This window comes from Dinoponera quadriceps, unplaced genomic scaffold (assembly GCF_001313825.1).
Source record: "Dinoponera quadriceps isolate SergipeBrazil2010 unplaced genomic scaffold, ASM131382v1 scaffold1270, whole genome shotgun sequence".
Classification (NCBI taxonomy): Eukaryota; Metazoa; Arthropoda; class Insecta; order Hymenoptera; family Formicidae; genus Dinoponera; species Dinoponera quadriceps.
In genome coordinates, this window is record NW_014555716.1 from 344,051 (window position 1) to 355,006 (window position 10,956).

General features: G+C 39.9%; 1 protein-coding gene across 6 annotated transcripts in view; it reads left to right on the forward strand.

The window, feature by feature from the left end:
• Nucleotides 1–9,613, forward strand: part of LOC106745242 (myelin regulatory factor-like protein) — a 32,957-nt gene extending 23,344 nt beyond the window's left edge. For 2 of the 6 annotated variants that reach the window (XM_014620683.1, XM_014620679.1), the window contains exons 3-18: nt 2,098–2,325; nt 2,413–2,504; nt 2,883–3,190; nt 3,277–3,540; nt 3,746–3,924; nt 3,999–4,215; nt 4,293–4,451; nt 5,200–5,526; nt 5,619–5,878; nt 5,968–6,315; nt 6,414–6,588; nt 6,687–6,771; nt 6,964–7,076; nt 7,165–7,418; nt 7,483–7,702; nt 7,822–9,613. In XM_014620683.1, the coding sequence (XP_014476169.1) occupies nt 2,098–2,325; nt 2,413–2,504; nt 2,883–3,190; nt 3,277–3,540; nt 3,746–3,924; nt 3,999–4,215; nt 4,293–4,451; nt 5,200–5,526; nt 5,619–5,878; nt 5,968–6,315; nt 6,414–6,588; nt 6,687–6,771; nt 6,964–7,076; nt 7,165–7,418; nt 7,483–7,702; nt 7,822–7,899 (3,307 nt within the window). In that variant the 3' untranslated portion in view covers nt 7,900–9,613. The remainder of the gene's footprint in view (nt 1–2,097; nt 2,326–2,412; nt 2,505–2,882; nt 3,191–3,276; nt 3,541–3,745; nt 3,925–3,998; nt 4,216–4,292; nt 4,452–5,199; nt 5,527–5,618; nt 5,879–5,967; nt 6,316–6,413; nt 6,589–6,686; nt 6,772–6,963; nt 7,077–7,164; nt 7,419–7,482; nt 7,703–7,821) is intronic. The other 4 variants (XM_014620685.1, XM_014620682.1, XM_014620680.1 and 1 more) reach the window with 3 other exon arrangements.
• The last annotated feature ends 1,343 nt before the right edge of the window (nt 9,614–10,956 follow it).

Below are 10,956 nucleotides of genomic sequence, written 5' to 3' on the forward strand. Positions count from 1 at the left end.
CTCTCTCTCCAACGTTTCATTACTCACATTCGTCTTTCGTTCTTTTATTACTTCTCACGTTAATCGTAAGTCCCTGCCGAGGTGCATATTATCTTGATACGTGCATGTGCATGCATCGTGATAAATCGTCGCGCAATAGATATATATGTTATTCTCGAGTTTGAAGAAACTTGTCGGCTGCATACAGATAAGCGGAAAAAATCCAAAGATTGGAGGAACAAAAAACAAATGCAACGACGGCAAAGGGGAGCGTCATCGCTCATGTCCGTCAACGGAAAGAGCAGGCCCGCTCGGTCCGCGAACACTCGACCAATTTTGATATTCCAGTTCCGTCGGTACGAAGGAAGAAATAACAAAGCGCGAAATATCGCGCAGCGAATTATCCGCGTCGGCTTAATGTATGCGACGGAGGTTGATAAAGAAAACAATACTCGGCTGTGTGATTTATATTTAAAGAATCCGGAATTTCCATTCGGCTGACGGCATAATTAGCCGGCTTATGTAATGAAAAGAAGGAATAAGTGTTTCGCATTATTTTGCGCGATTTAACGGAGATTGCGGATTGTTATCGTACCGAGCGTTTTCGATCCGCCGTCGGGGAGTTCGCAGAAAATGCCAACGTCGCCGAGTATAAATCGTCGCCCGCGGATCGTCTTCGTCGATTTGATGGAAACTGCATAATACCGCGCCCGCAATACGTGCAGAGTTTAGCTCTCGCAATTTCTCGCGACGGCCAACTCGAGAAAACCCGGCTCTCTCGCGCACGACGTGTCGGCACGAACCATCGCAGTTTTCCGCGTAACGCCGAACACGCCGTGATTCAGACGATAACGATATCTCGTGTTTTGCAAATCCGACGGGCGCGCGTCCACGCTCGATGCGCGACCATGCACCGTTCTCGAAAGATCAATAAAAAGGCGCTGACATAATGCGTGTGTTTGCCTCGTGAGTTTCTATCGAACGCATATACATCATCCTACACTTTGCCGATAACTCGGATTAATCCTCACATGACACATATCCTGTTGGCGTTTTCGTCAAGGCGTTTATTTACATTCCGTAAAAGCGCCAGCAAAAATCGATGAAAAATTATGAATACACTTCAGTTTGTAGAGGATACAATCGTGTAAAAAAATGATCGTAAATTTTCTCACCTAAATATTTCATTTTGCTAGAAATATAAGCAAAATTTACGCACAAGTTTATATCTTTCCGGAAAATGAATTGAAAACAATTAGTACTTTCGGATTTTTTTGTCGATACTTGAATCTTTAAGAGAGAAAAAAAAATATTACACATTTCAATTACACGTTTCATCAGAAAAAAATATTACACATTTCTTCAGAAAGTATAAAATTACTTGAGTAATAAAAAGACATCATTTTTTACAAGGCAGAAGTAAACGTTTCCTGGAAAATTAAAGTGTATATGTACATATTCCGTTTATATCGACACGGACTCTAATAAATATCTTCTGACGTTTCTACTACTGACTGAATACTTCCGTTAGACTCAAAGTCCATCAACTTGATGAGATGACTTGATGAGATGATGAAAAAACAAGTTTCTTAAATGATATAATAAGAAATAATAGGTATAATATAACCAGAAATAAATAAGAGCTACTTATAAATTTTTCTTACATGTTATACGTGATGTGAAATGAGAACCAAAATATAAGAAAAAATTATCTAATCTTTATTTTACACTTTCACACTTCTGAATGTGGCACACTGGAGTAAAAAGCGACCCCAAAGCAACTTTGTCTTTTTCTTACATGATAAGTAATTGAAATGGCTTAATTACGTTTAAACCTAATATTCTTCCGAGCTAGAACTTCTTTAGCGCAGAAAACAAAAGTCTTCATTTCACTAATTTGCCAATAGCTTCCAATAGTAAAATTAAAAATCGGTTGAGATCGAAAATAACTTCAGTACGTCAGGATTTAAGCGCGATGTAGTTGAACGAAATTTCTTCAGTTCCATTCAACTTTAGACGTGAGAGAGTGTTAACGAGAATCCCGATGAACATAACAAAATCCTCTAAAATAAATTAAACGAAAATGACGTGGATCACGATCGTGAACGTCCGTTTCAGATACTTCGCAGACACCCTCGCTCACAATGAGAACGAGGGTGGAACGGCGGCTCACAATGGCCGGGTGGTCGAGCCGCAAGCAGCACCGGTCACTCAGCAGCCACCGCCGGCGCGATTACCGTCGCCGCAGATGACACAGGCTCATCCGGTCTCGATAACCTGCGCCTCTGGTACCACGACGGTACCCAACAACGGCGGCTACAAGGACCCGCAGTCGTACGTTCATCCGTAAGTCATCCAAGTCGAAAGCGGCGAACATGCCCGCGAGTCGCCGCTGTCGTCTCGAGACGAGAAACTCTAAAGCGTTTCTTCCAGACACGCGCTACCAGAAAGCCCACCAGACAGTGGAAGCGAGCCGCCATACTCGCCGCCGGGGCACAATGACACTCAACATGTGCACTCGCCACGTGAGTTCAAACTTGTCTTCTCACGTCGAATACCTTTCGCGAGAATTCTCGTGGAATTATAATTAGTACTGTCAATATGGTCCGGATATTTCGATATCCGGTTGATATTTATGTATTTGAATATCTGAACACTCATGTGCGCGAATGCCACCTATAAAATAATAACAAGTAAGTGATTACGTGTCTGCGATATATCCGTTTATTTGTTATCTGTTATCTTATTTGTTATTTTGTCATGTTTCATTTTATATTTTATATTTGCTGGAAAAATCAATAATTAGTAGTATTTGAAATTAACGAAATATTTGGTGGTTACCCTGATACTCGAAATTGACAGCGTTGATTGTAAGCCGTGATCTCGCCCCGTTGTCCGAACAGATCAAAAGGCGGCTCTGCAAGATATACTGCTGCATCATCAGAACAACCAGTACGCTCCTAATTTATTACCACCCTCGCCGAGAGCGTTGCCCTCGACGACGACGGACCCTCTGCTGTTGACACCGGTGTTGACGCCTCACCTCGCGCCAGGAACGCCGAATCTCCCGACCCCGCAGCAGATAGGACCACCGTTGGTGCCGCTGTCGCACGAGCACAGTCCGGCCGGCATCAATACGCTGTACTCTTCCCTGCAATCGGCCCCGAAAAAGAGGAAACTCAGTCAGGATGGTCTTATTCATGTTAAGCAGGTGTTTTCGCGTTTCGCTCGTGATCACGATCGAGATCGCGATCGGTTGGCCTTGATTTCTCACTTGCACTTTTGTCACTTCTCAAGGAACCCGAGCTGGGCACCGTGGAGCACAGTTGCAGCAGCAGCAGCGCGGTGCTGGACAACGATGAGGTCACCGACAGCAGTTACATCGATGCCAGCTACCAGTGCATTCGATTCCACCCTTTCCAGCAAACGTCTTGGCACTCTCTTTGCGACCACAATCTCAAGGAACTACCGGTGCCGCATTACCGAGTGGACGCCGACAAGGGATTCAATTTCAGCAATTCCGACGACGCGTTCGTTTGCCAGAAGAAGAACCATTTTCAGGTAAAATTTAAATTTAATTATCTTTTAAAGATTATTTTATTCAATTATTCGAAATAATTTCATAAGTGCCATTTTACGGACGTATCCTTTTATTTCAACGAGACAATTTTGGACATATGTTTTTTCATTTCTGACGTCGTCAAACAAGGCGATTGTTATAAATAAGCCTTAACGGACGGTATTTTTCAATCGTCGTATTTTTCAGATAACGTGTCACGCGCAGCTCCAAGGGGAGGCTGTATTCGTCAGAACTGGTGAAGGCCTGAAGAAGATCAGCGGCTTTCAGTTGCACTTCTACGGGGTCAAGGTGGAGTCTCCGTCGCAGACGATCCGAGTCGAGCAAAGCCAAAGTGACAGGAGCAAGAAACCATTTCACCCGGTGACGTGAGTCTCATGTCAATGCGCGACACACGAGTTATTCGTATAATTAGAAACTCTTGGATTAAGCTCTAGGACAGATATCATTACAGGGTCGAATTGGGCGGCGAACGCGTTACGAAAGTCACGGTTGGCCGCCTGCACTTCAGCGAAACCACGAGCAACAACATGCGCAAGAAGGGGAAACCAAATCCGGATCAGAGATATTTTCATTTGGTCGTCGGATTGCATGCCCATACTGCAGACCAAGCCAGTTATCAAGTGGTGGCTCACGCATCCGAACGTATAATCGTCAGGGTATGTGAATCAATGGCCAAATAATACCGAGACGCGAGATCTCGGCTCTCATGCCTTCACGTTGGCATTCCGTACAGGCGAGCAATCCAGGACAATTCGAATCGGAAGGCAGTGGCGTAGGTGCTGAAGGTGGGTGGCAGAGAGGAGCAGCGCCAGACAGCGTTTACCATGCCGGCAGGGTCGGAGTCAACACGGACAGGCCGGACGAAGCTCTTGTCGTGCACGGCAATATGAAAGTACGACATTTTTGGTTGCGTCCAGTCGGATATGCACAGAAAAAAAAAAGGATTAGTTGAGGATCCTTTGCTGCAGTCGTTTGATGACATTGGAAGCTGGATAACGCATGCCCAAGATTCTTGCGAAATGCGTTGAAATAAAAGGATATGTCCGTAAAATGATATTTCCAATCGATTGAGCAAATTTGTAAAATATGCTGAAAGTTTCCCTTTTCTCCGACAATTAATAAATAACCGTAAAATTAACACGACATGCAACTTTCCTTTTTAGCCTATCTTTCCTTGTTACGTTTCGTTACGTTAATTTTATAGCTGTTTGATTGTTGATTGATTGGTAAAGCAAAAGGAAAGTTTTCGGGTTTTAAAAGTGCTCCAATCGATCACAAATACCATTTTATGGGCGTATTCTTTTACTTTAGCATAATATAGCAAGAAATTTGGACGTAAAGGATTGTCTCGCTTCTGACGTTATTAATCCATCAAGATGGCTGTAGCGATGAAATAGGAACTTGAATGTGACAATGAATGAACCAGACACGTTTCGTTGAAGGAGACAGTATTTCTGGTTTTAAAAGCTACATTTGATTCATAAAAATCAGAAATCCTGTTTCCTTCAAAAACATATTCGGCCGTTCAAGCAGTCTTGTTTCTTTATACGTTTCCTAATACCAGGCACAAGATAATGATAAAAAAATATTGTTAAAAATATAATATATTGATAATAAAAATACTGTTAAATTCATCGTAGGTAACGGGTCACATCGTTCAACCTAGTGACGCGAGGGCGAAGCAAAACGTCCATGAAGTGGACACGCGCGAGCAATTACGAAACGTGCAACAATTGCGCGTTGTGCGTTATCGGTACGCGCCGGAATTCGCGCAGCACTCGGGTCTGGATGTCAAACAGGAAGACACCGGTGTCATAGCGCAGGAGGTGCAGCAAATTCTGCCGGAAGCCGTCCTGCCAGCCGGCGATATAATTCTGCCAAACGGCCAGAGAATTGAGAACTTCTTGGTGGTGAATAAAGAGAGAATATTTATGGAGAACGTTGGCGCGGTCAAGGAGTTGTGTAAGGTGAGATTCGCTGAGATCTTTCCTTCGTGCGATTAATAATACGCGTGAGATTTCATGCGCGCAAGCTTAGTGAACGACACGGTTTGTTGCAGGTGACGGATAGCCTAGAAACGAGAATAGATCAGTTAGAGAGAATAAATAAACGACTAGCGAAATTGAAAAGAGGTGATAGTTTAAAGAGTTCCATCAGCACAGTATCTAGTATATCAGGCAATAAATATTCATCTTCTATCAATAGTAAATCGTCCTTACATGGAAAAACGAAAAGGCTCGAGAGGGAGGAAGACCTCCTCTGCAGTAATAAATTTATTCAAATTATCATTGTTATACTTATCCTCATCATGGCATTTTGGTAATTATCCAACACGAGTTTCGAGCACTTCGATCATTTAGCTCGTCTCTTTGAGAAACATCGTAATTGATTCGTACTTCTACTTTCAGTTTGGTTGCGATGGCCACTTTATATTTCTTAGAATATCAAAAACGCAGCAGCATTGAGTGGTCCGCGATGGCGAGCAACGGAATGTTGGCCATTGGTCCGGCTCACCCACCCACCATGTCCACCACTCCTAATTACGATCCACGATACAATTCGTTACTACACAGTACGCTGGCCTCTTTGTACACCAAGCACGGTTCTTACACAAGAGGATTAGACGGTGGATTATCTGTCAAAAGTAATTCTCTCACCACACCGCCGTCACATACCAAACAGCAGCTGTATTCTCAAGAAATAACGTGGTACCCGATAAGTCATCCGGGTCCGCAGCCTAAAATTGAGAAAAATAAGTTAGTAAAATATATATATCTTTCTTGCAGTAATGTTATCACAAGACAGAAACGTTTCTAATAACTTGAGCTCAACATTGCATCGAATAATATTTTAGCGAGTTCCCCGGTAATTGGCTCAGTAGGAACGGTGCGGGTGCCGTGCCCAGTAACGTGGATGAAAACGAGCAAGCCTCGGACGTAGATCCTTCATCTACCAATAAGGGTCCGATACCTTTGGGAAGACCTCAGGAATGTCAGGCGCATTTTACCGAGTTCGGAATTCCATGTCGGGTACTTGGAAACTGATTCGAAATCACGACTATAGTTACTAGAGGAATATGCAAATATAACTTTATTATCTTAATTAAATAAAAATAATTATCTTTCAGATATACTGTTGCACAGAGATCATCAGACAGCATCAGGAAGATCCTTCTGATCAGCCTGATCATCCACCAGAGAAGAAATCCATTTGTAAGTTTCATATCTGCTCCCACGAATCAGTCGAAAGAAAAAAAAAAAGTATTTTCCTTTTTACTCACTATCATCTTCTTGAGATTACTAAAGAATGGGCTAGTAGTATCTTTACTCACACCGTACGAATTTTTTTACGATTTATTAAATACGAAAATCTATCGTTGTATGACAGACTTCATTCCATTTCAGCAGATCACCTGGAACAGCCGCTGAATATACATGAGGAGAAGAGAAAGATAAATAAAGGTTTTCAGAATGGTATTAGTCCATCTGATCCTAGTACTCAGACTCTCGTGAAGGAGGTATGGATTTTCATTTGAATCATTGCAATCTTATAACGTCATATCGAAGATATGATCGTGGAGTTAAAGATGCGTGTGTATCTTGCAGGCCAATTATAAATATTTGCATAAACGGGCGAGGCGAGAAACTGGTGGCGGCGATTGGGGGGAAGTGGCTAGCAACGCCGCCGGATCGTTACAGCCGGTACCCAGGCCGCAGTTATATGTAATTGCGAAAAATTTCAATACCTCTTTAGATCAAAGGTACTGCTTCCCGATGTCGCCGGATACGCCCAACAACATCAGCTGCACCGTGCCTTTGTCGAAGCATATGCCGGATACGTATTTAACGTTACATTTTGTGTAAGTTGTGTGTGCTTATGAAGTATATTTTTCACATTTTTCTACAACTACGATTTTTCTTCAGTGGCACGCTCTTCTGGCAGATCGTGCAGCAGTGCCCTTTCTCACCGAACACCGGCATCGACGAAATGTCAATGCTGTGCAACCCGAACTACAACGTGCAGCAACAAAGTCAGTTCATCGGAAGTAACAATTCACCAGGTGAACAATCATTCCCCCTTGACGTCGCTCATTACCTCAGGAAGACTTTGAAGTTTCGAATACCTACGATACAACCTCAAGAGGTAAGTAACATATTGGTATTTATTTGCGTGTACTTATTTGTGTGTACTTCTATCTTTTTAACTAAGAAATATTTTCATTATCCAAATATACATTTAATGGCCGTATTATTCTGTTGCAGAATATTTGCAAGAGCAAACATGGCGTTGATTATTTGGAATTTACACTATACTTTTATCGGGACTGCGAGGAGCAGTGAATCTTCTCTCATTGTACAGCGCACTCGTAGGACACTTCTTAGCGACACGTTTCTAAAAGTCTAACGACAAAAGCTAGATTTTCCATTCTATTTAAGAGAAAAGAAAAAGAGCCTCCGTGCCTTCGTAATCTGCCGTTTCTGCTTTCATAGTTTACAGTATACTTGTATTTTATACGTCATCGTACCGCATTACGTAATAATATTATTTACCGATATAAACGTATCAACACGCATGATTTCTAACTCCGGATAATGCGTGTAACACTCACGTGTCATCTTACGGTGGAAATTTCTTACGGCTGGAAATTTCTTTAGGTATCGTATGAACATACGCATGCAATATGATTGCTTCGTTCGCCACGGGATCATAGCTAGTAATAAGGACAAACGAACAAATTAGCAATAGCTGATGCACTGCGAAAGACCACGGGTGCGAGAAGCGATTTTCTCATTTTCTCATTACATTGACCGGGCGAAATCTCAGAAATCAACTTTGTATCCGTCAACGTGCTGCATCTTTTCCAATTGTGTTAACGAATTCCCGAGAAGCCGATTATACTCGAGATCTAGCCGTTTTGCGATGTGTTAATTTTTGATACTGATTTATGGATGACTCGTTATATAAAACATAATAGCTGAAGCTGCTGATGATTGACGATGACATCTTCGACACTTGCGAAGCTGAATAAGCTCATTGTCAAAAGATACGTCGCACAAGGCATGGTAGCGTTTAAGTTGTAAAAAAAGAGTGTCTCTTCTATAAAATGAACTTCTCTTTACAATTGTGTACAAACAACGTAATATCGAGTATTTAATGTCGTAATATTTTACGCAGATATATCGTTACCCAAATATGACAATTACCGTTGATTTTTAATAAGTTATTTTTACTTCGAATATCTCATTCGCACAGTACAGTTCGTCGAGGCAACTAATTGTTTTAATATTTTTATTTGCAATACCGCTTGTTTATATTGAACCGTATTATAGAATTGCGAGTTCCTAAAAATATTGTATAGTAAATGTTTATCATATAATATAAAAAAAAAAGTTATCGTATATGTGCACACATACTTTGCCACACTTGCTCTACAACAAACGGTAGAAATATATACGCATGGCAGCTTAATATTAGAGCAGCTATTAGGAAACAAATACTTCTGATTGTGCAAACATGCTGATTTGAATTTCGTATAACAATAATGGCTATAGACGCGTACTTTTATTGTATTAACATGTGAATCGTGTAATGATTGTAATGTCAGGACGAGGAACAATCTCCAAACGATATGAACGAACGATAAGAAAAGCCTTGCCGTCCACGCGCGTATTCTGTATGGGAGAAAACGTTTTTACAGAAACATCATAATTTATCGATCGATTATCTGTGTACCAGATAATCTGTGTCTATACTCAAAGCTCAGTGCACAAACTTGTGATGTATTGTAGAGAAATTGAAATTTGGATAATTATTAGCATATACATATCTTATATAATATATAGGAATTGTATAAATTATACTTTATTGTACAGTAATATACATTTAATTATATGATTATAATATAGCAGATTAATATAGAGCGTTGCTAAATGATATATTGGCAAATTTTACTTATGGATTCGATTTATGTTGCGACAGTATACTCACGTAAAAAATCTCGTTTAACATTGAACACTGGAGACAATTGTCAAACGCGTCTGACAGGGTATAAAATATCATAATAATTGCGATACATGCAAATGAAAAAAAGAACAAAACGGAAAGATGTAGAGACAGAGAGATATATATAAAGAAGTTGTTATTGTGGGATACGGGAAACCGATTCGCGTTTTCCGTCTATACGCGCATTTGTATATTTCGAATTTTTCTTAATGCGTCTGTAATTGACCCTTTATTGTTATTTAATATTATTTCTATGCTTTAATTTTAGCGTATAAGCTGTTATTCTATTGTATTATGATTTTTGTATCTTAGCGTGTGAGAAACTATAATCTAATAATATTATAAAAGTAGATAAATGTATTATAATTATGTATAGTAATAAGATATATCGTATATAAGTAAAAATATTTTTAAGCCCTACTCTTGCGCATTCTCTTTGCGAGTAATAAATTTATATTCATAATTACATTGTTTCCACGATGATTCATTCATCACTTTTATTATTCTAAGTGACTTCAACTATATAATAATAAATATATAATACGATATATACAAACAACATATGTAATTTTCATATAAATTATATTATTTGAAAAGAACTTGTGTGCAAATATGTATAAATGGAGACAAATTTGATCCGTTATATATAAAATTGGGGAAAGGAAGGGGTGAAGTGATTAAAGTTTCTCTTGGCAGTTTTAGGATCGAATGATGGGACAATATAAGTATAAATGTACAAGTTAGATATTTTTTTGTACACGTAATATATCGTTCTAATAAAAGTAGGCTCAAGCGATTATTTATAAACGCACATTTATTCCAGTACCGGTAAATACATATTCAGTACATATTGCTGTCAAAGCAACAAAAGTTCGAAGTCTAAAAAAAGAAGAGAGATATCTACATATATACTCCAGAATATTTATATCAATGACGGTGTCTGTTGGGTCGAATTTTGCTTATTTCAGTTATCTCCCGTATTTACATATCAGTATAAAACTCTCTTTACATTATCTAAGGAAATAATAGATTGCTCTAGAATTCTGTCATGATCGACATAGATCACAAAAGCGCGTCGGAAATCTACTTATGTATATTTAAGCTGTATTAAGGAGCTTGCAAAGAAATGTTATGAAGAAATAAGCCATAGCAAACAGTATTATACATATGTAAATGATGTACATGTGTACACTCGATGTCAGAACGGTTTAAACGCTTCTTCTTCAATGCAGTTCGGGAAAAGGTGGTCGATAGTTCAATGAGAGAATTTGTTTTTGATATATTCCCAGAAATTAAGTTCGTTCATTGGACTCTAGTATCGATTGCGTTTTCAACTATGTCGAAAGAACAAGCGTTGAAATCGCGTTTTGAAATCGAGCGTACAACAGACACGG